This window comes from Polypterus senegalus, chromosome 6 (assembly GCF_016835505.1).
Source record: "Polypterus senegalus isolate Bchr_013 chromosome 6, ASM1683550v1, whole genome shotgun sequence".
Classification (NCBI taxonomy): Eukaryota; Metazoa; Chordata; class Cladistia; order Polypteriformes; family Polypteridae; genus Polypterus; species Polypterus senegalus.
Genome location: NC_053159.1, coordinates 41,184,292 through 41,211,731, shown reverse-complemented (window position 1 = coordinate 41,211,731; position 27,440 = coordinate 41,184,292). Strand labels below are relative to the sequence as shown.

Sequence of the window (27,440 nt, the reverse complement as noted above, 5' to 3'; positions counted from 1 at the left end):
CTTTTTAACTCTTGGCTGTAAGATGGATGACAAGTCTATGCATGTTAGAAGGCTTTGAATAAAGGGCAGCTCTCTACAAATCTGACAGGTTTGAGTATGCTGTTGGTTTTTTTTCAAAACTAAAAGTGTTATAGCACTTTATACTTGATCAGTCATGCACTTTCCAGAGCAGAGTAAAGAAGTCAGATAAATGGTGCTTCAGAAAGAATAGTACAATACTAAATTCAACTTGCTCCTAAAACACTACAGGCTGTATAATTCAATGTGAATTTACAATGAGTGTAAGTTGGGAGGCAGTATCATAAACTTGCATCTGTTAATTGAGGAAATTGAATGCTTTATAGAGTACAAAAGACATCGAAATGGGAATTGTCACACGTTACAGACAGATGAAAACCGTATGGTATTTGACCAGTGTTTGTCCAGATAATTTGTTCCTTGTGCAATTATTTGTTTTTAAGGATGTTATTTTTATTGTAGTTTGTGTCTTCCCACTGCATTTTGTTGTGGAGCTATCCATATTTGATTTGATTCCCAAATATAGGGAGCAGATAAGTTGGGGGCTCTCTTCTTTGTGTTCAAAGAGGATATTTCCAAAGCAAGAAACAGCCTGAAGCTTTTTACTTTGAAAAGTTAGTTTTCATGTCATTCAGAAGTTGCCTTTTGAGTTTAACACAACACTAGCTGTTCATTTTAAAGGATAAAGGATAAAACACATTTGGTGTTAATGTATCAGAGAGAGGATGTGCAGCATTGTTCAAAATGGCACTCAGTTTTGATTCCTTTTTACTCCTTCAATGCTACCTCCAGTGGGTCAAGAGTGCATCCCATTATTATGCGTACCCTCTCAGTTACCTTATTGATTCGGTGGGTATCTGTTGATGTGATGTTACGGACCCAGTGCACCACAGCATGGAAAAATCACACTGTCTGTCACTACCTGCATTAATGGAGTCACTTTATTTTCACTATTTTGCTAGCTGAAATAACATGTATACTGTATAATTAATATTTTAAAGTTACTGTAATAAAAAGCTAAAAAGTATAAGATTATCCTAGGAAGACAGAGATTTAGTGTACTTTTAGGAAGTGTCTGCCTTCTCAGTACATGATCTATTTTGAGAATAAATGAAGTGATGACTCTGTGGCTAAAGAATCTGTGGGCATTGGAAGATTTTCAGATCAAATCCTGTTACTACCAGAAGGGATTCTAGTCCTTTGGGCTCTTGAGCAAGGCCCTTAAACTGAAAATTTCTCCAGGGTCAATGGCTGTACAGCAGCAGGCCCTGAGCTCTAATCCCCAAAGGTCATGTAAAAACCCCCCTTGGGGATTAACAAAAAATATAGGAAAAAAAAATCATATAATACTTGGACCAGAGTGGCTGAGAATGACAAGTCTTGTTGGTAAATAATAAAAAAAAATCACAGCATAACCAATGTGGACATTTTAGACCATTCACAATATTGATATGCGAGCATTAAAAATGAATGATTTCTGATACATACAATCAGGTAGAAACCATATGTTTGTATGGTTATTTTTATATACAGTATTTTAAGCCCTTAGAAACTCTCCCACACTGTTTATAAATATTCTCTGCACAGTTATACAGTAAACCCTCGTTTATCATGCTTAATCCGCTCCAGACAGATAAATGAATTTCCACGAAGTAGGATTCTTTATCTATAAATCTAATATTTTCGCAGTTAGTGCATTGAAAACCTGTTTACGACCTTCTAAATACGTTTAACATTATTAGAGCCCTCTAGACATGAAATAACACCCTTTAGTCAAAAGTTTAAACTGTGCTCCATGACCTGACAGAGATGACAGTTCTTTCTCACAATTAAAAGAATGCAAACATATCTTACACTTCAAAGGAGTGCGCGAGAGAGACAGAGAGAGAGAAAAGTAAACAATCAAAAATCAATAGGGCTGTTGCGCTTTTAAGTATGCAAGCACCGCGATAAAGCGGCCTCAATGAAGGGATCAATGTGAAGGTAGCCTTTCAGCATTTTTTAGGTGAGCATCCGTATCTTCTAAGCAAACAGCCCCTCTGCTCACACCCCATCCGTCAGGAGCAGAGAATGTCAGAGACAGTGAGAGAGACAGAGAAAAGCAAACAATGAAAAATCAATACAGGCTGTTAGAGCTTTTAAGTGTGCGAAGCACCGCATGGAAAGCATATTGTATATCATTGAGGAGTAATACATGCTCTGATTGGGTAGCTTCTCAGCCATCCGCCAATAGCGTCCCTTGTATGAAATCAACTGGGCAAACAAACTGAGGAAGCATGTACCATAAATTGAAAGACCCATTGTCCGCAGAAATCCGCGAACCAGCAAAAAATCCGTGATATATATTTAGATATGCTTACATTTAAAATCCGCGATAGAGTGACGCCGCGAAAGTCGTAGCGCGATATAGCGAGGGATCACTGTACAGTAATTACAGGATTGAAGTGTAGGCTTTCAGCATTAATTCAAAGTGTTTAACAGAAATATTGTACAAGGCATTTAGGAATGACAGACATTTTTATACATGGTACCTCCCATTTTCATGGTCTCAAAAGTATTTGAACAATTAACTGACAAGCTGTTCCATAGCCAAGTATGAGCAAGTCCCTCATTATTTCATTAATTATTAAGCAGGTAGAAGGTCTGGAGTTGATTGCAAGTTTGGAATTTACATTTGGAAGCTGTCACTGTGAATTATCAATATGAAGTTCAGAGAGCTGTCCATGCAAGTAAAAACAGTTCATCATTAGGAAAGAAACAAAACATACCCACCTGAGAAATAGCAGAAACACCAGGAGTGGTCAAATCAACCATTTGGTACATTTGTAAAGAGAAGAAACACAGTGGTGAGCTCAGCAACACCACAAGGTATAGATAACCATGGAAGACAACTATGCTGGATGACTGCAGAATTCTTTCCTTGGTGAAGAAAAAAACAATTCACGACTTTTAGCCAAACCAAGAAAACTCTTTGGGAGCTAGGCCTATCATTGCCAAAGTCTATAATCAAGTGAAGACTTCACAAAAGTAAATATGATCAATATGCATCAGAATGATGGATAGAGAAGAATATGGAGAAGAGAAGGAGTGGCTCGTGATCTGTAGCATACCACATCATCTGTGAAACATGGTGGAGGTAGCCTTATGCCATAAGCATGTGTGACTTCCAATGAAGGTGGGTCACTGGTGTTTAATGATGATGACTACTGACAAAAGTTGAAGGATGATTTCTGAAGTGTACAGGGCTACACTGTCTTCTCTTGATTCAGATAAATGCTGATGACACTTCACAGTATAGGTGGACAATGAGCCAAAACATACTGCAAAAGCAAACCAAGTGTTTTTCTAGGCAAAGAAGTGGAATATTCTTCAATGACCAAGTCAATCAACTGACCTCAACCCAACTAACATGCATTTCACTTGGCGAAGACAAAACGGAAGGCAGAAAGTCCAATGAACAAGAAGCACCTGAGACAGCTGCAGTAAAAGTCTAGCAAAGCATCAGTAGGACGGAAACCCAGCACTTGGAGAAGGCCATTGGTTCCAGACTTGGTGGGGTGGGGGGACTTATATAAAAATGTCTTTTCTAAATAGCGCATACAATATTTTTGTTAAACATCTTAAATTAAAACTGCAAGTCTACACTACAATCACATTGCTTCATTTCAAATCCATTGTGGTGGCACACAGAGCCAAAATTATGAAAATTGTGTCACTGTCCAAATACTTATGGAGATAACTATATTATACTGATATTACTGGTGTGTTTAAGTACTTGGTTTTCCTAGAATAAATCTGAATGAAATGGAGAAGAATAAGTATATGATGTTTTCACAAGAACAAGTTTCAATTTAACATATAAACAGCTTAAAATCACAGTTTTATTTTTTAATAAACACAAAGCACAGTGACATCTGACACTTGCAACTCTCTCTTATGTGTACAATGCAGGTGTCGTAAGCACACATTTGTAATTGTTAAATTAATGCATCTAACAATAGTAATATAGTCTATGTTGACTTAAATAAGAATAAATTTCACTGGCAAGAAAGATATTATGTGTTTTCATCAAATGATAATATAAATTATGAAGCGAGACATTTAGTAGGGGATTATTGAATGAAAAAAAAATGAATTAGTGCACATATTTATATCCTGTTAAATGCATTCATTAATGAAATTAATTAAATTGACCTTTTTATATTTTCCTGCATAAATTATGTACTATTTAAAGTAACTTATTATTGCAATACAATGAGGAGTGTGTTTGCCATAGGCTTTTCCAGCTTTATTTAATTGTTTTTACTTTTTTACCATTTAAATACTTTACTAGTTTGATTTGCACATGTTTGGCTAGAAGACTGAGTACCTGTTTATTAGTATTGATAGTCTACTGAAACATTTAAATTTTCACATATCCCATACTTTCACATGGCATGAGACTGACACTAACCTCTCATTAGCTGATTCAGAAGATAATCATAAAAGAGCAGGAACGAGAATAAGCTAAGACAGGCTTGAAAACAATATGAGTGACCATCGTAAGAGGAATAGCACCAATCGTAAGTAATAATGAAAGGTTTATTGAGATTTAAAAATGGCACTTGTCCTGAAAAAAAAAAAAAAAAGAAGCTCTTTAGGGTTCATCAGATCTGGCTTTTGCTCATGAGATAAGCCTATAGACTTGACCCACTGAAAAATGATGGCCTCACCTCAATATCCTAAGCCAGTGTTTCTCAACCTCAGTCCTGGGGGCAAACTGTGGCTGCAGGTTTTTGTTCCAACCAGGTTCTGTTTTTACTTGGACTCTTGGGCTAATTAAGTGATGTGTTATTTCCCAAGTTCTATGTTTTGGTTATATATATATATATATATATATATATATATATATATATATATATATATATATATATATATATATATATATATATATATATATATATATATATATATATATATATATATATATATATATAAGAATGCACCAAGCAGTTATATGTGAATAATGTATTTTTTCTTTTAACAATATTTTCATCTTGATTTTCATTCTACTTTTCTAGGTGTTCTAATTGTTTTAATTAATCCATTATTTACTAATTAGTGGGTCTGATGCCTTTGATTATTCAGTGTTTTCTGCTCTGCTCATTTTTAATTGTCATTAATAAGATACAACAAAGGGAGCAAACTGCACAGATAAAGGGCAAAATATAATAATATCAACAAAAGAGAGTTAAGCACTTAAATCTATAGCAGAAATAGAAATATTTGTAAATGTCTTATAAATGTAAAAATCATGCTGCTGTGCTTTTCTGAATGTAGAATAAAAGAAAAATAATACCACCTAATTAAATGAGATCAGAGTTATTAGATGTTGTCACTGATTAGGAATCTGGTTGGAACAAAAACCTGCAGCCTCAGTGGGTTCCCAGAGCTGAGGTTGGGAAACACTGTCCTAAGCCTACTTTTTTAATTCAGTAACTGCCTGCTTGTAAAATCATTTTAAAATATTGAACCAGAGAAGTCACATAACTTGTTTCATGGCTTTTTCCACAGCTTATTGAGGGCCAGTAAGGGCCACATAAAATACAAATTTTGTTACTTAAGAGCCAAACAAACTGTAAGACATTTTTTTCATTATACCTCTATGTAAAAGTAAATATATCTCCTTTGTAAGGAGGTGTAACATATGAAGATTCCTTTGATTCACATGAAGATTCGACTGTTTAACAAGTCAGAGCATTTTGGGGAAGCTTATTTGCTTAACAAGTGTGTTGGGTTCAAGAGCCAGAGTTACAGAGACTGTCCTCACTGCAGCCAATACCCAGTTCCTTCTGCATCTGAAGACTACAACGAAGGATATTAAACAGAATTTGATTCCTGCCACTATAAAAAAGTGCAACAAAATAACAAATAATTTTTTTCAATAATTGTTATGTTATTTCACAACAGTAGTGCATTAATTATTGTTTTATTTTGCAAACATCTTGCCTGTTGATGCCATTATCATCATGCATGCGCGTGCTATGGCTCTCTAGGTACAGCTATTGATGGAAAGATTAAGCATGGTTTTAGAGCGTAATCAAGTCACAAGAACTGAACAAGAGTTATAGGTATACATTTACTTTGTAGTTTTAATCATGTTAAAGTTTAGTAAGATTAGAACAGATGTTTTAACATGTGGAGAGTGATAGAGCAGAGCTAGCATTCCTGCCTCACAGTGCCAGGGTCTATATTGGTATTGTATGTTGTCCCCATGCATTTCTGGATTCATTTTTATTAGTGAATGTGCTTAACTGTGTATGATTACTTGTTTTAACACTGAATACTAAAAATGTGTCAGTGATACTTTTCAGTTAAGAAAATGTGTTTAATCCTTCATGTGATGTGAAGTAAATGATACCCTTCCCATTTTTGTCATCCCTAACCTGAGCCTCTGAGGATTTGAGGCTGTGCCACCTGATCACACTATTTCAAAATATCTATTTGCAAATTCCAGAATTAAAACTGAACAGATATTTTATTTATAGATTTCTGTTACTGGATTGCATGACGCACAGATTTCAGAGTCCAACTCAAGTAATGTACAAATGTCATCAGTCCTACAGCTAGTTGATGGGTGTGGAATGTCAATAACTAATGTTATCTTTAATGTGTTAAACATAACCATTTGAAAAGAAGTACCCAAAGAAGAGTTCAAATCTGTAAGGTAAAGGTAAAATTGATGGGTGTTTTGTGACATGATAGAAAACAGTTCTGGAGCTTTACTGATAAATAAATCAAGATAATAGTAATTCATTATAATGTGCAACCATGAGGTTGTTTTTAGTGTAACATTAAGTACTGAATACATATTCGTGCACTTTATTCTCACTGAATGATCTTTAATTCCTTTCCTCTTACATTCATTTACAAGCAAGTGACTCTTTTTTTTTTTTTTTTTTATTTATTAATTTTATTATAATCAATACATAGTAATCAAGTTTTTACAAAAAAAAAGAATTATGCTAAGAACAGATCGATCCCCACCCTTGAGAGAGAGAGCAAGCCAAATGGTGTAAAATTTAAGGCTTGTAAAAAATACCTAAATCAACAAATTCTCTGTGCTTTATAAACTCATTTCAAAATATTACTGATTAGATCCTGCCATGTTTTGAAAAAGTCTGCACAGATCCTCTAACTGAGTATTTGATTTTTCCAATTTCAAATAATATAACACATCAGTTTCCCACTGACTTAAAGAGGAGAGTTTGGGTTCTTCCAGTTTATCAGAATAAGTCTGCGTGCCAACAGTGTAGTGAATGCAATCACAATTTGTTTGTCTTTCTCCACTTTAAGACCCTCTGGAAGAACCCCAAACACAGCTGTTAATGGGTTAGGAGGGATTGTGAGTCCAAGACTGTCTGAGAGGTAATTAAAAATTTTTGTCCAGAATAATGTTAATTTGGTGCAGGCCCAGAACATGTGACCCAGTGAGGCTGGGGCTTGGTTGCAACGTTCGCAGGTTGGATCATGCCCTGGAAACATTTTGAGAGTTTTAGTCGAGACAGATGTGCTCGATATATAATTTTGAGTTGTATAATTGTATGCTTTGCATATGGAGCTTGAGTGAATTCTCTGCATTGCTACTTTCCACTCCTTTTCTGATATATTAATTGAGAGGTCATTTTCCCAGTGTCCTCTTGGATCTTTGAAAGGAAGGGATTGTAAAAGGATTTTATATATTGTAGAGATGGAGTCTAACTCCTTGAAATTGAGCAATATTTTTCCAGCGTGGATGAGGGTGCAAGATGAGGAAAATCTGGAAGGTTCTGTTTAACAAAGTTCCTGATTTGAAGATAGTGAAAGAAATTTGTAGCTGGAATGTTAAATTTGGAATGTAATTGTTCATAGGATGCAAAGACGTTGTCTATATAAAGATCTCTAAGCAAGTTAATTCCAAATTTTTCCAGATATTAAAACTGCATATGTTTGTGAGGGTTGAAAGAGGTGGTTCTTTTGCAGGGTGCCACAGAAAGAAGCTTCTCCGTCTTAAAATGCTTTCTACATTGGTTCCAGATTCTAAGTGAGTGGAGCACAATTGGGTTATTAGTGTATTGCCGATAACGTGTGTTTATTGGAGCAGAGCAGGAATACAAAGAAGTACTGCAGGATTTTACTTCTATTGCGGTCCATGCCTGTGTATGTTCTTCTATTTGTGTCCAGGTTCTTATCGCTGTATATTTGCCGCCCAGTAATAAAACTGGAAGTTAGGTAGAGCCATGCCACCTTCTGCCTTTTGTCTTTGTAGGGTCCTCTTTTGATGCGTGGATGTTTAGAATTCCAAATAAATGAGGTTATTGTTGAATCTAATTGCTTAAAGAACGATTTATTAATGTATATTGGTATGTTTTGAAATAAAAAAAGGAGCTTAGGAAGAATATTCATCTTAACAGTGTTAATTCTTCCAGCTAGTGTGAGATGAAGGGTTGACCATCTATGCAAGTCTTGTTTAATTTTTTCCATGCAGACGACGAAATTTTGTTGATATAGAGCTTTATGTTTACTTGTGATGTTTACCCCGAGGTATTTAAACTGTTCTGCAATGATAAAAGGAAGGGTGTCTAATCTAATATTATATGCTTGCGAATTCACCGGAAAGAGTACACTTTTATTCAGATTAATTCTGAGACCAGAGAGCTTTTGAAATTCTGTGAGTGCTGCTAAGACTGCAGGCACAGAATTTTCTGGGTCCGATATATACAGTACCATGTCATCTGCATATAATGAGATTTTCTGTTCCAGTCCTTCTCTGCTAATCCCCTTTATCTGATCAGTATTTCGACAATGTATTGCCAGTGGTTCAATGGCAATTGCAAACAGCAGTGGTGACAAAGGGCATCCTTGTCTTGTGCCACGTTCTAGTTTAAAGTAGTCTGAGCAAATGTTATTGATGCAAACTGAAGCTTCTGGGTTAGTATACAGTAATTTAATCCATGCACAAATGTTGGGCCAAACCCAAACTTCTCCAAAATAGTAAAAGGTATTTCCATTCAATCATGTCGAATGCTTTTTCTGCATCCAATGATAATAATATTTCTGGGGTGTTTGATTTAGTTGGTGAGTATATTACATTAAACAGGCGTCGAAGATTTGAAGATAAGTGTCGGCCCCTAATAAATCCAGTTTGGTCTTGTGATATTACGAGGGGAGCACTTTCTCCATCCTTCTAGCTATGATTTTAGAGAGTATTTTAACGTCGTTATTCAGAAGTGAAATTGGTCTGTATGATGCACATTGTAATAAGTCCTTATTTTGTTTTGGAAAGACAGTGATTAGTGCTTGGCGAAAGGTTTGTGGAAGAGATTGGTTATCTCTGGCTTCTGTAAATGTTGCTAATAGGAGGGAGCTAGCTGAGCGGAGAATTTCTTGTAAAACTCTGCAGGGTAGCCGTCAGGGCCTGCTGCTTTTCCACCTTGGAGTGACTTTATAGCATCCAGTAATTCTGATAATGACAGAGGTTTATCGAGTTCCTCCACACTAAAAGCATCAATTTGTGGTATCTGTAATTTATCCAGAAATGCATTAGATTGTATATTGTCCCCAGGTGAGGCTAAAACCCACTTCACGCAGTCCCAGTCCTCTGACATACCCAGAGACAGAGCACATCAAGCCCCCATGCAGTGGCGCTTTAAGGGTAAAAGATAGAGATATCTGTTACCAATATAGTCTTTAAAAGAGGAAAAAGAAAAAAAAAGAAAAAAGAATTTTGCACTTAATATATACATATATATATATACATATATACATATACATATATATATATATATACATATACATACACACATATATACACATACATACATACACATACACATACATATAATCTTCAGCAATTTTAGTGCATTAAGATGATATCCCCAGATAATAAACCCAGGTGATGGTGTTAAAGATGTGTCCAAAACAAGCATAACAAGTCTTAATGCAGTAATAGCAATAACAGTAAACCAAGGGTATGATATTGAACAGTCTCATTTAGGGTACACATGAAATAATTAGAAAAGAAAAAAGAGGAGGAAAACGTAATTAAGCACAATAAAACATAAACATTTAGCCCTAGTAATACTAAGTAATAATAAGTAATAAGTAAGTAATAATAATAATAAGTAAGTAATAATAAGAATATGAGAATATATGCTGATAAAAAAACCCGTATTTTAAAACAAATAGATCAGACAGTAGATTATTAATCCTAGCTTTATCATTTACCGCCATGACTCACAATTATGTATCAGAATAGTCCCGGATCAGCTTTCTTAACTCATTTTCTACCTCCTCCTTGCTAGCGAAAACATAGAAATGACCCTGCCATTCCACTTTCAGTTTTGCCGGATACAGGAGGCCGTATTTGACATTGGCTTGCCGTAGCGCTGTTTAATATTATAGAAGGCTGCGCGTTTAATAGCTGTTGCTGGAGAGAAGTCAGGGAAGACGCGAATGTGGCAATTTTCATATATAATATTTTCCTTTTTTCTGAGGAGTTCCATCACCTCTAACTTAAATGATAATCGTTCAAAACGAACTATAAAAGATCTTGGTCGGGGTCTGACGGTGTTTGATCAGCGTCGGGTAAGCCGCTGCTATCTCAGATTCTGCTTTAAAGTCGCCCCCGATTATTTTAGAAAAAAGTTCAGTTGCGAATTTCACAGGGTTTAAACTTTCTCGATTCTCCGCAGGCCTTCAATTCTGACATTATACCTTCTACTGCCATCTTCTAAAGCAGCCAGTCTGTCTCCAAGTTTTTCTCCGAGTTTTTACATTCAACTGGCGTTTACTGCTCTTTCCTCGGCACTGGAAGCTAGATGTTCGGCTATTTCGATCCGATTCGTGAATGTCTCACTAAGATGCTCCAATTGATCAGCAAGCGTGCTCAGTTTAGCGAGTTTTTCTCAATGCGCTCTTCAATTTTGCCCAGCACCTGTCGAAGTTCAAGTTGGACCTCTTGACGCAGCCTTTCATTTGCCTGTTGGAATTCCTGTCGCAGCCTTTCATTTGCCTGTTGGATTTCCTGTCGCAGACATTCATTGGCCTGTTTCATCTCCTGTTTTAATTCCTGTTTCAGTCTCTCAAGTGCCTTTGCCGTTGCTTTCTCATTAGCCTTCTCGCTTTCCTTTATATCTTGCGTGAGCTCAGCGAGCAACACTTTCAGTTCAGATAGCTCAAATGTGCCTTCTTGTGCCGTAGATGAAGCAGCAGACTCTGCTGAAGCGGTGTCCCCGCTGCTCCAGTCCCGCGTAATTGCGTAACTGAAGCCGCGGACCTCCCGGCCTTTTCCAGTTTCAGGTAATCCTCTCCAATCGGCGAGCTATCCACATCTGCACTCACGATCGCACCTTCGCTCCCCTTTTCGCTCTCAGCCGGCGACGATGTAGCGGACCGTGGTCCCGAGGAGTCTGTACTTTCGCCCATCTGATCCAGGTCTGTCTCTGACAGGCCGTATCTCGAGCTAGGGCTTGCTGATCGCAGCTTGGATGTAGCTTTAGTCTTCGATTCTTTCGTTCTTTCCTTCTTGTTGGCCATGTTTATATGTGTTTACATATACTGTAGCGGTCCCTCTCGGGTCGAATAAATACAGGATATCTCAGAATAATGAGCAAATAATATGAAAAATAGCACCACTGCTAGCGGAGCTCCACTTCAGACGTCCATCTCCCGCATCGGACGAGACCAACTCAAGTGACTCTTTTATAAAAAAAAAATATGGATCACTTACTCAGGGAACAGGAGAAATGAGCTGGTGTACATGTGTGCTTCTCCCAGCATCTGACTAACTTGTATTAGAGAGCGGTATTGCTGTCAGGAATGGAATGAGTTTGCAAAAATCGCCAATGTTTTTCAGTGGGAGGTTTTGAAATTTGAAAAAATGTGTATAGCAGACTCTATTTGCAATATCTCAATGAAAATGGAAATTCTGTGACAAATGTCTTTGAAGAAGTGTTCAACTTTTCAACAAAATTGTTGTTGAGTTGTTTCACGCAGACATGACAACCACAGTAGGTGTTTTTTGCATAATATTCAAAAGCACCTAATAAGGCTCTTGACATTATGCAGAGATAAAATATAACAAAAAAAGTTATCATTTTTTTACAGACTTTGTAGAAACATTGTTGATTGTTATGTAGGGTTTGTAGAAAAATAATAAATAAATGCAAAAGAAGACTTTAGGGTATGAATATATAGCTTGACTTGTTTGTCAGGGCAGGAGAATCATGATAAAATCTGATTATCAAGTCGATGGCAATGTAATCATGCAGTGCCAAAGACAATATACTGTACTGTGTAGCAGAAATATTCAAATGGTGGCCCACAGGCCACATGCGGCCCAGAAACAACCTCTGAGTGGACCAGCTGGTGGTCCCACCAGGGCTCCAGACGGCAAATAAAATGGTCTCAAATGCACCCAAAAATAGGCTTTAGCAGTTTCTACTTAGTTCGCCAATTACGAATGAAATCGTTCAAACTTTTAACTACTTATATTGTAACAGATGCAAAAGTCAATTTTTTTTTATTGTTTAGTGGATGTGCCTTTAACATGTGTTGGTACAGGCTCCCCCTTGCATATCCCTGAGCCGCATAAAGGCTAGTTTATATCCCACGCTGGGTGCGAGGGAGTCACAGTGAAAATGACATCAGACTTGGAGACGTGCGTGGAAAAATATTTCTAAGTACATGCTGCTATTGATGGGACGGCCATATATTCCAAATGGTGAATTTCAATGAGAGGCTGGTTACGCTTTGCCAGAATAATGAATGAAGGGCTGAATATGACACAATCAGTCATCAAAACAAAAGGCTGGCATGCAAAACATTTGAAATTCTGGTCATCATATATGTCCCCTGTTATGAATATATGTGTGCCCTGTGGAATTCAGTTGTCCCTTATGATTTGGTGTGGCACAATAAGGTGTGGTTGTCACCGATCTCCTTGTGTTCACGCATCTTTTGTACCATTTATCCTTTGACTCCATGCAAAATTCCAGCCTGTCCATCAGTAAACATGTATGAGCAGACGCCTGTTCGCTGTTTCGTCATGCACAGCTATGTGATAAAGTCTGCGTTTTAAGGTTTAAGGTGTATTATAGTTGTTTGACTGCTCTGTGATTGATGGCGGACAGTAAACTTTGTTAAAATGGTATCAAAAATTCAACTGTTGTTAGTTGTTACTTCAGTTGTTTTGGCGTGCACACTATATGTTCTGTTACCAATAAATTCTTCAACGGGAGCTCATCAACAAAGAACCATGGAAAATAAGATTTAGTAAAAAAAAAAAATAGTAATAATTAAAATTAATAATCCATTGCTTGACACCCAAGAACACTGTACAAACACATTTTAAAGACAAACCATTAAAAATCAGGATTGTCAGCCCATGTGTGTTGTCTACAATGTGTATTAGAACGTACAGTGCCCCATTCAAAAGAATAAGCACTGTAATATTGAAACTTTCTTTCATCTATTATTCTTACTTGTGACTTGCTGTATTTCACATCTGCTTCTTTGTAGTTATGCTCTTTAATTTAACTTGTAAGGCTGCATCTACTTCTTACTTCATTTATGTTATGTGATTCATTTTACAGTTTGCACCTTCCAAGTGTGTCAACTTTTTTTAGTACTACACTATAATTTTAGCCAGGATTTACACATTCCACCTTTTTTCAGCTTTTAATTCAAAAATACGATGTAATACATATTATTCTATTTTTTGTAGTTTTCTGCTGCAGTTATTTTTAGACACATGCCTAGATGTGGTGGGCAGCCCGCACCATTTAATTTTTCTTGGCTCTGTGGTCCACATAACAGTTTTAGCAGCCTGACTGAGGAACAGTGCTTCTCAGCTGCAATATCAAACAAAAATGGAGAGAGCACATTTATCTTGTGTTGGTAAGTTATATTGAGAGACCAGTCCCATTTTAAAAGGGGTAATAACTCACTGTAGGTGAGACTGGCTCTGACTAGGGTTGCTTATTTTATTAACTGACATCAATGTCTTTTTAGCAAAAACATAGTTTAAAAGGCTAAAGTTATTTACTTTTTTCTTTTATTTTTATAATTTCTTTTTATTTAATTGACTTTTCAGTTTTATTATAGTGCACATAATAATGCCTTTTTTACTAATGTATTATATATTTTACTAAAATATTATCCTCTGCTCCTAAGCAGTGAAAAAAATATGAAGGTTAAATGTGAAGTAAACATTCAAATATAATAAAATACCCCAAAAAGTACAGATGGTTCAGCATACTGAGTTTGTTGAGTTCAAATTTGATATATATCTGACAAATTTAAATGAAAATTAATTCATTCAAGGTAAAATGAATATTATTTCCTTTAATCTGAAGAAAAATTGGATATTATTTTACTGTTGCGTTATGTTAGGTGGTGTCAGCCCATTGCAGGACACAATGTCTCACACGCCCATGGACAATCACTGTGTGCCACTTTAGATCTGGCAAGTTACCTACAGTAATGTCCATGTCTTTTGGAATGTGGAATTAAAACTGAACTACTTTAACACTCTGCCACAGTTCCCTCCTCTCTTTCTATACCAAAGACCAAAATTACAAAAGAAGGCTTAAGGTGAGAAGCTCATAATTAGAATCAGAAAATTAAAATTTCCCTTTGCTGAACAATTTTAGCTCAGAGTTCAAGACTTTTCTGTTTATAGCTAGCATGCTAATATACTGAATAGTGAATTCCAGGTCAACTTTTTGCATATGACATTTTTGTGCCATATGGCACAAAATGGCATCAGCGTGCAGCATATCAAAAACGTTAAAGGAGAACATTTGGGAAAAAATAATAAATACAAAATTAAACTCCCACTTGATTCTAACATATGTAGCATGTTTCATGCTTTTTATTTTAATCTCACTTTTTCCATTGGAGGGCCATTGGAAAACTAAACCTACTCCAGCACGAAGCAAGAGCCAGCCATAACACAGATCCTGTCAAAGCAGCACACACTAATACACATCTAGTGGGTATATTTAGAGTCATCAGTTACAAGTACATGTATGTCTTTAGGATGTGAAAGATAACAGAAGTAAGTAAAGAACTCCCATCCAAACTTTATCCAACTGCACATAGAGAGTTCTCACTCAAGTACTCAAGTAATTTAATTCTGGTCTCTGGAGCTGAGCAAGAAGGCCATTGTGCACACTTCCATATAATGAAATGTGGAATTAAATTTGGATTAGGCCCTCCAGAAAATTGTTAAAGTTCAAAATATATTGCAATTAATATATAAAGGCCGTTGATGTTTTAAAAAAATGCAGTGCTTAAAAAGAGATTAACTTATGGGATGTGAATATTGTTGCATTGTTTTTTTATACAATAGTTTTGAATATTTCAGTGAGTTGTATTGACTTATGTCTTGTTTTGATTTAAGGTTATGACGATCGAGACAATGATCTCTTCCTTTGTGATACAAACACATGCAAGTTTGATGGGGAATGTTTAAGAATTGGAGACACTGTAATGTGTGTCTGTGAATTCAAGGTAAGATATTGTTTTATCTTTCATTAAACATAAAAGTATAAAAGCATATTGCTACTGTGCAATTTGATTATTTTTTTAAAATCATGTTACTTTGCTCTGTCTTGGTAAGCAAATGATGTTTTATATTGTAATGTAGACGATATAGATGATATTCATGAAGAGATGCACTTTGTACACAAAAAAGTCCAAGAAGAATAGGATGCAGACAGTCCAGCTGATGGAATCTTTCGTCAAAATATACATACAGAGAAGATGGAAGGGTTAAAAAGAGAACATGCCAATTCCAAAATAGAAGGATCCCAGACTGGACATACAGGATATTTTTTTCCCCCAATCTTATACTCTTTCTGAAAGGCCCTAGCAAAATTCTGTAATGAAAACTGATTACCATTTTCCAAGATGCATGATTTAGGGATGCAGTACATCTTTGAAGTTATGTTGTGTAGTGCGGTCTTGACTTAACACTGTTTCCCAACCTAAAATATGACATTGTATTGACTGAGAAGGGACTCAAAGAAGAATATATCCAGGAACTGGTCAGTCAAGGGGATGACAGTTTATTGGTACTGGATAGAATATTCAGGTTACAGACAAAAGCTGTACTGTGTTTACATATAGAGTAGACCCTCTTTACTTAATAGTGTATAAAGTGCTCCTACTCAGTGATTTAACATTTGTAAAATGTATATGCACTTTACACTCAGAGTGCTTTCATTACACTTACTATTTATATAAAACTGAATTCTGCCTAAACCTGTTGTTCTAATTCTAGTGCCTCAACTAATTTGTCATTCACCATATGTTTATATATTATTTACGTGCAATAAAAATAATGGACACTTAGAAATAATATCTTCTGCCTTGCATCCTGAATATTTTAAGGCTGTTATGCATACAGTGTTTCAGATACAGTATATACAGTATACTGCATACCTATTCCTGACTTCCCGAAAATCAGCAACTATAGGCGAATAATTAAAAATGTCACTCAACCTTTTCAGGTCATTTCAGAAGGTTTTCTTTTGCTTTTATAAATTATGTGAAAAACTAGATTTCCAAACAAAAACCTGTATTTTTCTTACCTTTCCTTTATGGTGTCAAGTATGTTTTTACATGTGCTACATATGTGTGTATTGCACAAGTCTACCTTTTTGATATATGAGTTTATTCTGTTTTTTCTGGGGTCGACATTTTTTTATAATTATATTTTGCTCCATATACTAGTTTTAAGAGTGACCTAAATTTCAGTAAAAGTCTAATTTATAATACTGTTAACAGGGTATTGAAAGATGGCATTACATTTATTCAGTCTTTTACTGTAAAAAAATGTCATAGTGCTAAAATGCATCAACATCTAATTGGTGCTAGTCAACCATTTAGAGGATCTCATTTGTGTTCATTGGTAGGAATGTGAAACAGAGGTTGAGACACCATGATTTTTGGTTTTGTGCTCATGCATCTTCATAGAAATTTTGAGTTCTCCTCATGCGACACTCTCATAGTCTGGTGCCCTCTGAAGACATGCTTTTTGGACACTGCATAGGTTACTGAGGTATATTGACCCCTGAGATTAACTTTGGCTTTTGCCATTACTTTTGTCAGTTTGGTTTTTACTGTGCCTCTTAAGATTTTACAGAACTTTACCATAGCCTGTGCCAAAGCAGTGCAAACCCAGACCCTGGCAGGTAATTGCCAGCTAGGTACAGATAGATAGATAGATAGATAGATAGATAGATAGATAGATAGATAGATAGATAGATAGATAGATAGATAGATAGATAGATAGATAGATAGATAGATAGATGTGTCTCTCTCCTGAGTGACATGAATTTGAATTTGCTGTCTGTTTGACTAAGACACACACTGTATTCAAGGTATTGCAACTTAAAGCCAGGAAAAGGTAGTGAACTAAGACTGCATCCCTTCTTTTAGAGCAATGTTCTCAGCTCTGCATGCTTGATAAATGCTGATGAGCTAAACAGCAGGGCTGCACTTTCAATTTATAGTTTATTCTGTGTGTCATTGAGGTATATGAATAGAAGACAGCTGCTAGTCAAGCAGCATCACCATGAAATATACAAGAGGTACAAAAATAAATAGAAGCCTCTTGGTATTAATGAAGAATTCTGGCACGTAAACAAAAGCATTAAAGTAGAAGTGGCTAAGTGGCTTTTGCTAAGCTGTATTATTAGGTTAACTATTTCTGTAAGAGATTATTATGTATCAATGTTTGTATTAGCCAAATTCTTTTTTTACACTGTTAGAAATCCAATTTAAAATGTATCAATGTTTTTATTAGCCAAATTATTTTTACACTGTTAGAAATCCAATTTAAAATCTATTAGTATTTATTGTTTGCAACAAGGTTATTATAGTTTTGCCTTTTTAAATTAGTTTTTATTTCTATATTTTTTCTGACCTTACTTGGAAATTCAGTTTAGTTTTAGTTCTCCTTCATTGTATAGTTGTAGTTTTAATTTAGTTTTTATTTCACAAAGACATTTCTATTTTATTTTTGTATCTATTAGTTTCAGTTTTAGAAATTATGGTATGGTTAAAGAGCTACTATGAAGTTTAGTTTTGTGTCACAATCAGACAGAACACTTAACAGGTTTGGATACAGAGTTAGTGAAAGCTTACTATACTACATGGTTTACTATCTGGTTTTGTTTTTTGTCTGATAAAAGCAAGCATAATCAAAAGCAATTTTAAACAATTTTATAATTTTTTTTATTATTTTCTTTGTCATTGTGCCAAACAAATGTGCGCTGACTGTTGACACGTTTTCTCTTTTCCTTTTATTGCCCAGATTGGGCCAATTTGTATTGAAATTTTGGTGAATTTTAAGATTTGAGGATTTTTTACTCTAAAGAATAATGTATTTATAATGAATGCCTTCAATATAGAATTCGAAAAGCTCCCAAACTAGGCTATTTTCTCAGGCACATACAGTTTATATACAGAATTTTGCCACCTGTAGGCCTGAAAAGATATCAAAAAATCAGAAAATCGATTCTACTGTTTACTGACAGATGTGATCTTGGGTTTTTTTTTTGACATACAGGATAGCTTGCCACCTAGCTGTATTGAGGGATACAAATAAAAACAAGCATGTAGCGCCAAGGTTAGTGGCAGTGAGACTTGAACAGCCCATTATAAGGACAGTAAACCAATAAAGAGCAGAGCAAAAGTATGTAATAGGTGTGTAATAGGTGAGACAGCATCTGAGATTAGGAACAATATACATATTATATAAACCTGTCTATCAAGAGCAGAATTGCAGGAAACCTAGAGCCTACCCCAGCAGTTTTAGATGCAAGGCAGGAAAAATCTATGTTATGCAATATGTATGATATGGCTGATGTTAAGAACAAAAAGAATATGATATTTCAACTCTCTATTTTGAGAGAGAGAGAGAGAGAAAAATTGAAAAGAGGGGGACAAATACTTTAAAACATACAGTAATTCTGCTACTGGATTATCTTGTGAATACAAACTAAACAAAGATAAATGAATATAGAATAAATATAAAAAGACGTTAGTATGTTTAGTTTTTCATCACTTGGCAGACTCTCTTTGCCTACCTACCTGTAGTTCATTGGAGACATTGCCAGCTCGAGAATTTTACAAGGTTTGTATCACTTCGTTGTTAAATGACATTTATAAAGCAAAAGTGATTGGTCAGTAACAAGATGCTGATCTTGTATGATGACCTAGTCAGTCTCTGGATCAATGCCATTTTATCTTCAAAAATGATTTCTCCTGTGCAAAGTGGCAGGTGAATTATTGTCAACAAAATGCAGGCACCTAAGGAATAAACTGAAACGTTACTCACTCGTGATTTTTGTGTCTATACAGTAAAGGTTTTTTTCCCAAATTCAGGCTTTTGAATTAGATCTTGATATACAAGTGCAAAGAATGTTGCACAGTAAATCGATTTCTATTTCACAAGCTTTACGCATCTGTATTCAGCTTGTTCTGTCACTGCAAATGCTGTGTGAACACCTGCCCTCCGTCATCAGCTGCCGTTCACTGGATGAATATACTGTATGTGGGTGGCTCGTGGTGCTTGACTTTCTGTTTTAGAGTTAAAAGTTACAAGGGTTAAAGACTAATGGCAAGAATATTCATTCAAAAATTAAAACTAAGAATATTTTTAGTAACATTATTTGATTTCAGTTAGTCTTTCCACCTTAACAGTTTTGTTTAGTTTAAATTTTTCATTTCAGTTTTGTTATTTTATTTCAGTTTACAAAAATGATTTTTTAATAATAGTTTCAGTTTTGATTTTAGTTTTCATTAACTATAATAACCTTGGTTTGTAACCAGAGTGTGTTCTAGAAAATAAGCAATGTACAGTAGTTGTCTGTGTACATATGACACAGTCATGTATTTCTAAAGCCTTACTTGTATTGTGTTTCTGGTGGGGAACATGATTACATTTGCAGCTTTAAGTTTGATTATTGTGTTAGTGTGTTTATGATATTTCCATCCTTGCTAAAGTCTTGCTACTATTTTCTGGTTCCTCGATGTATAGATTTCCCTTTACTATTTTAAGTGATCTCACATTTTGAGCAGCAAGTTCACCAAGATGCACAGATTAGCCTCTGATTTACTAAACAGCCACAAAAGGAAACTGAATCTACGGTGGCACACCATGGACTGAAATAAGCCAGGTTGTAATAAAAATATGGGTTCAGTTAATAGATAAGGTAATGTTGTTCGCATTCCTTGTACAATTTGCTGCTGTCACTATATGTTATTTTTTTTGTAATCTCTTTGTGATAGTGCACATAAAATATGCTTACAGTATGTGAAATTTAATAAACTGATTTAGTGAATCCATTCATTCAAACTGCATACTTCATGTCATCATTTTTCATCACTGGAGAAATAAACAGTTCTAAAAATAAAAACAAAATTTACTCAAAATGAATTTTAAATACATGTAGTAAAGCCAAGGTGTCATTTACACCATCACCTTCATCCAATACATTCTTACTATTTTTGCTATACCTAATTGAGCTTTTTCTTTACAGTTTATACAGGAAAAGGAAAATGCACAGAATCGAATCCTTCTGTTATATGTTCCTGATTTTCAGAATGCAACCTGTATGTTGAATCAGATACTAGATTTTTGAAGTCTACATTTTTTTGACATATCACTACTTAGATAAAATGCTGTGTGAAAGGCTCTAAATAGCGCCCGACCCAACACAGACTTACACAGAGGCACATGTTCAATAAACAAAGTTTTATTTTTCTCTTCAGCCGTGGGGCACGCCTTCCCCATGTCCCACAGGCCCAAAACAGTCCCAACAGTACTTAAGTTCACAATACCAACACACTTCCACCTTGCACCACCACTCCTCCCAGGCAACTTCGTCCACTTCCTCCTGATTCTGGCTCCTGAGTAGTGGAGGCTGGCCCATTTTATAGCCCACCCGGAAGTGTTGCAGGTGCTTGACCACCTAGTCCCAATTGCACCTCCGGGTGGGGCTGATGACTCGTCCAACCAGGTTCTTGAGTCTCAGCAGCACCCCCTAGCAGCCACCCCAGCTCCCAACCAGGCTGTGGAGGACTGCATGTCCCATGGAGCCACGCAGGAGACTGTGGAATCAACATTGGCCAGGGAGGCTGCCACCAAGCGTCCCGGGGGAGGTATTGAGCTGTCCATGGTGGCTCCCCTGGAACATATGCAGCAGGGGCGTCCTGGCCGGGCATGGGCCCTGGCCATCCCTCACAGCTGGAATGTCATATTCAAGTGACACTTGTATTGAAGTGAACAGAGTTGGCATCACCTCACAGATACATTAAACTGAATATAAAGATGTATGAAATCTTTGCAAGTTTTTAGGACTACAGCAAAGTGTCCTGTTTGGTTTCAATTTTGTGGTGGTCACCTACGAGTAGGCAAAACTAAATGGATGTTTCCAAAATAAAAACACAACTTATGGAAATATCTGTTGGTATTGCTTTAATGGGTGACAAGTGATATTTGTGTGCTTAATGAACCAGTAACATAATTGCTATATTAAAATGAAATAACATATTTCATGTTTCAAGGCAAATTGAGACCAATAATTAAAAATTATTGTAAATTAAATTTACACTTTGTCTACCCTGCTTTAACCTTTTACCAGTCTGTTATGTATATATCGAAAAAACAAAGACAATGAGAAAAACAAACAGTTCACATTATTTAATCACTTTGCCTTACATGAACAAAGCAGGAATGTTTAGATTTGGAAAGGATGTAAGATGTAACACTTTTCATTTCTTTTTAAAATCTAGAAAGAAATAACTTGCACACAAATAACATTTGTAATGCTGGCAGCAAACAGAGTCTGGTTAAAACTGATCACACCTGGGGACAAATAAAGTTCTATTGATTGATGTTTCTGAACATTTTTCATATCCCCATGTTGAAAAAGCTGTTAGTGAACAATAAAAAGGTCATTCCAAAAGAAATGTTTATCTTTCTGCTTGGCAAACCAGCAAAGTTACATTTTTAGAGTCTTTGCGTGTCAAAGTGTATCTTGGCAGCTTTGAATACTGAGCTGGAACCAACTCTGGTTTGGACACCAGTTTATCACAGGGTACACCTGTCCATACACCAGCAGTCACACAGATTCGGAACAATTTAATGTCAGTAGTTAATGATTTCTGCATGAGGTATGGGTAAGAGAAAAACCAGAATACCAGGACAAAAACTGATGTAAAAACTAGTAGATGTTAGGATTCAAAGAGAGTCACAGTTTTGTTCTTTATTATTATTTATATTTTTATTTATAGATTTGTTTTGTGATTATTTGTATTACCATATTGCTTATATGACAAATGACACACACAAATCCTAGAGAGCTGTAACTGCTGCAAGTTTTCATTCCACCCATTTTCTTAAATAGCCCTTTACACACCACCTTATTTCTGATTCCAGAAGGTGTCATTGATGGGTCAGCTCTCTTCAGGTTATACAAAATAATAGCATACATGCAAAACAAGAACCTCAGTATTGCCCCTCTTTGTTCAAAATTCAAAACAAAAACAACTTTACCTCATTTTTTATCTGATAGAGCTCTACATATGATTGTAGCTGATACAATGTCTGAATCAGAAAGCAACAGCTCCTGTAGTGCCCTTATGTTTTTAAATTTAAAACAAAAAATACCTTAAAACAACTTTGACAAAAATCCACTGTGCTGTTCCTGGTTATTGATTTTCTTTGCTTATAGGCTCTAGCACATTTGTACCCTAGTGCCAAATCAGCATAAATGACATGTTGAAAATTCTCTTTGATTAGCTTAAGTGAGGAGACTATATCTTTTTAAATTTTTGAAATCACAATTTAGAAATTTCATAAAGACTTCTTATAATTCAGTGAACATTTATTGCGGGATATTACTCATTTGATGTTTTGTGTTACAATTAGCCATGGTACCTGTTGAGGACAAGTAATAGAATAATGAAATATTTGATATCTTTTACCCTACGTGTACCTTCAGCACCTTTCCTCTGTATTTGCGTTTGTAAACGTTTTCTCAGTCTCTGTCTCTCAAGCATGTTCCTGTAAAGCCTACTTCTTAGGTACTGTATCTTTTTCAAGGCACTTTTCTAACCTCCTGTCCGGTTTTATACTAGCTGTCTTTGAAGACAACTTTCTCAGCATGCCTCATATGTCTGTACTCCTCTGTGTCTCATACTCTCACTTCTTTTGTCACATCACTAAAACCAAACCAATCAGATTGTTCAGAGGGACAGAACATACAAACCTTAGTGTTTTATAATATAGTAGATGTTATGTTATGGTTTGCTGCAACAGATACCTAACTTATGAAGACCTTCACCCTTTGCTAGATTGGGCTGAACATCTTCCAGTTTACAGAGATTGCTACAGCCTGGTGCTTGATGGACTGTGGCTGTAAACTTGAAAGATTTGCTACGACTTCCCTCCAGCCTCAGTTTATGTAAAATTTGCACTGGCTTCATATTCACATTTACATTTGGGAAATTTTCCACATTTAATTTCTTTCAAAATTAACTTATTGTTTTTATGCTTTTATTTGTCAATGTCTTAATGCTATACAATATACAGTACAATATATTTTGTATCTAGAGGTGCCCTTTCATTGTGTGGTGAAGTATTGTATGCACCATTTAATGAAATAGAGTCAAGGTTGCAGTTTAGACTTTGCATGTATTTACCTAAAAAATAAAGGAAAGGCCCTGTAGTAAAGGTTTTAAAAAGAAAGGCTTTTTCTTGAAGAATTACATCTTTCTAATTGAGCATTCAAGGCTATAGATTCTTGTTCTCTACTTTAAATGAATATTCATTCAGTCCTTTAACCATTGCCTTTTGACTGCAAGACTTCAAAATAAATCAAATATACTCTTTTTGGAAGGAAATTCACTCTTGCTGGTCACAATTTGTCTCTTTAGCAAAATGAGTTCATAAAAATTACGTATGAATACCTTGAAATCATTTCAGTTTTTTGTCCAGTGCCTCTTGACTCACCAGTACAAGAAAACCCCTAGACGTGTGTATGATGTTTAATTAAGCAAGATGTGAAGCTTTATGGAATTCCTTTCATTTTTTGGACCTCCAGACCCAAAAAACCCTAATTTTTAAGCCATTTCTGGACCATATTTTGTAAAGGAAACTGTACTGTTGTGATAAACAGTAAAGCAATATGGGCCTTGAGCAAAAGGAGTTGGAGTTGTGCTTGGCACATCAACCAACCCAAGGGGTACGAGGGGTTAAAGTTACTCCTTTTCACTTTGAATAAATGGGGATTGGAAATACAGTCATGTGGAGTGTCATTTTATGCTATTTTGAGGTTGCTGATCATGAATATGATAATATTTTTATTTTCAGTTCTTTCCCAGTGGTCCTAGCTCTATAAGAGCCACTCCCAGAAGATTTCAAATGATAATTTTCAAACATAAGATTATGGGGTATCATTTTAGGCTATTCTAAGGTCAGTGATTACAGATAGAATATTATTTTTGATCCTTTATTAGGGATCTAGCCCTCTATCAGAGGGGGAAAATGACACATTTCTATTACAATTGAGAATATGTAGACTTTAAACATTTAAAATGAACCACATATTTTCATATTTCAACTATTTGACACAACTATTCTTGTTTATTATGTTCTTCTACCTCATGAAGTACATCATTACATTTCATATGAACACCTCAAATTAGGGTGGCATAAGCCAATTAAGATTTTTTTCTTGTTCCTTTTTATATTCATGATATCAAGTTGATTTAGGTATCTTGCTAGTGTTAAAACAGTTCGACTAAAGCAGCAGTTCTCCAGAATTTGCATTACAACACTTTATAGTTTTTTTTAACATTTTATAGAATTTATTAAAAGCAAGTAACATTCCATATAAGCAAGTCAAATGTGACAAAACTAAGTTCAAATCAACCCCCACTCATAAGTTACAATCTTTTAAACATGGAAGGAGAAGACACAGATTGGCATTTGCTATGTAAACGTAACCTTATTATGATTTTTTTCAGTAGTAATTTTTTAATAAATGAAAAATAAATATAAATAATAATTTCTCTGTATGCAAAAATAAATTGACTTTCTGACCTTTAGTTTGGAAAGTCTGATCTTTACTGGAGAAAGTGTAAGTAATTAATTGCTTAAAAAATCCATACATTGCAGCTATGTTTGGAAACGAGTGAAAGGTCAATGTAATCATGCAGAATATCACCTCTTTGTGTATACTGTTTCCAATTTGGCCCAGTCTATAAAGTTAAATCAACAGCTGTCCATTTATTTTCATGTCACCAAAGCTATTATGAAATAATTAATGTAAACCATGTTATTAATACCAGCTTGTTTCTCTCTACAGTATTCTGCAGATTAAAAAATAACTTATCATTTTCACAAAGTATACATATGGATAATTAAAGCTTAAAGGCCCAGTTACCACATTTCAGTACTGTAAATCTCTCTCAATTTCTGCCTAGCCTCAACTTACAAAAGATTGATTCTTTGCTTAAGCTCAGAACTCAAACTATTCTTACTCTAATCAGTAAACAGACCATAGACCTGGAGAGGCTTCTTTTCTATGGGACACAATTTACAGCAATGCTATCTCCCTCAACATGAACTGTAGATGACACATCACTTACTACTTCATTTACAGTGCAAAAAATGTTTCCTTATGGATTGTTACAAATCTGTTCCCTCAACTACCTTATCAGATACTTGAATTGCATTTATGCAATTTACTTTTACCTGCAATACACTAATTTGGAAAAACAGTTCATTTTTATTCTTTCCTTTGTCAGGGATGGGATTATTCAACCATACTCTTTCTAATATGTTCTTCAGAAATTATTAGCTACAGATTTCTGAAACTGTCAAAAACATAAAGATAGATTTACCCATTCCATCCATAACTGGCATTAACTCCTTATTGATCATTTTTATTAAAAAAGAAGTTTTTCTGTTAAATAGTCTTCTGTAAAATGGCATCTTCTTACTGCACATCTTAAATAAAGGTTTTATATCATCCTGTCCTGTTTCAAAACCATTTGTTTCTTTCTGATGAATGCCAATCTTCTCATCTGTCAGTTTACCATCCTCAGATATTTGGTCAGCTATACTTTGCAATTGTGTGTTCCATTTAAAAATAGTTATTTTAGTTCTGTTTTGAAGAGTGTGTAAAGTTATGCTGTGCAGATGCCTTATTGGTTTGGGGGAATAGGACGGTGAGGGGGTGTTTTTGTTGGCTGTTCACATTTAAGGTTTGTGGTGGAGAGTGTTGTTGGGGTTTTATTGTTGTTGGCATAGCACTGTTATGTGGCCTTAGGTTGAAAGCAGAACTCAGCGAGCATATTTTTATTAATTATTAATAGCATGTAATAAAACACACATAAATTAATAAAGTGGTCCAATATTGGGGAAGGAGTGGTTTAAAAAAAAAAAAATAAACATTATAATCTACAAAATCGACTCTTTCATAAATGGTCCTAGGTGAGGTTTTGAACCATACAACAAATATAACTTTGAAAAAGAGAACTGCAGCCTGAGAAAACTTACTGTTAATACATCTCACAAGACTGCAAGATGTACAATGAATTATTTATGATTTTACAATACAGCTAATTGGTGAGGAAGGCAGGCTCTATTGTAGGCACGGAGCTGGACAGTTTGACATCCGTGGCAGAGCGACAGGCACTGAGCAGGCTCCTGTCAATAATGGAAAATCCACTGCATCCACTGAACAGGATCATCTCCAGACAGAGGAGCAGCTCCAGCGACAGACTGCTGTCACTGTCCTGCCCTACTGACAGACTAAAGAGATCGTTCTTCCCCACAATATGCGACTCTTCAATTCCACCCCGTTGGTTGTTATCACACTTTAATTTAATATTGTTCTTTATCAGTATGCTGCTGCTGGAGTATATGAATTTCCCCTTGGGATTAACAAAGCATCTATCTATCTTTCTACTGTTTGCAGTACTTACTTTTAAATTACCTAATAGGCAGGATCAAGAAAATAAGTTTCTAAACTTTAATAATGCTGCAAGTAATAATGTAAGTAAATGATGCATACATTTGGTATGAGTTCTGCAGATCAGATCACCTTTAACTGTATGTACTTTGTGTCCTATATTATATATATATATATATTTTTAATCAAGTTTTTAGCAGAGTTGTAAGTTTGTCATCCTTTAACCATAGCTGAACATCTGTGCTGTGAAATACAGTGAGGTTCCTGGATTGCATATGAAAATGTGACCTACTGAATGAGGCATAACTGTCATAACTGTCTAAGAATTTTACCGCTAATCATGACAGTACTATTACTACTGCTAGAAGAGTTTTTAATGTCTGAAAAAAAAACCAAAAATTAATC

At 35.4% G+C, this 27,440-nt stretch overlaps 1 protein-coding gene across 1 annotated transcript in view; it reads left to right on the top strand.

The window, feature by feature from the left end:
• tmeff2a (transmembrane protein with EGF-like and two follistatin-like domains 2a) overlaps positions 1-27,440 on the top strand; it is a 725,006-nt gene that overhangs the window by 49,831 nt on the left and 647,735 nt on the right. Inside the window, exon 2 of the mRNA XM_039755899.1 lies at positions 15,443-15,552. Coding sequence (XP_039611833.1) covers positions 15,443-15,552 — 110 coding nt within the window. The remainder of the gene's footprint in view (positions 1-15,442; positions 15,553-27,440) is intronic.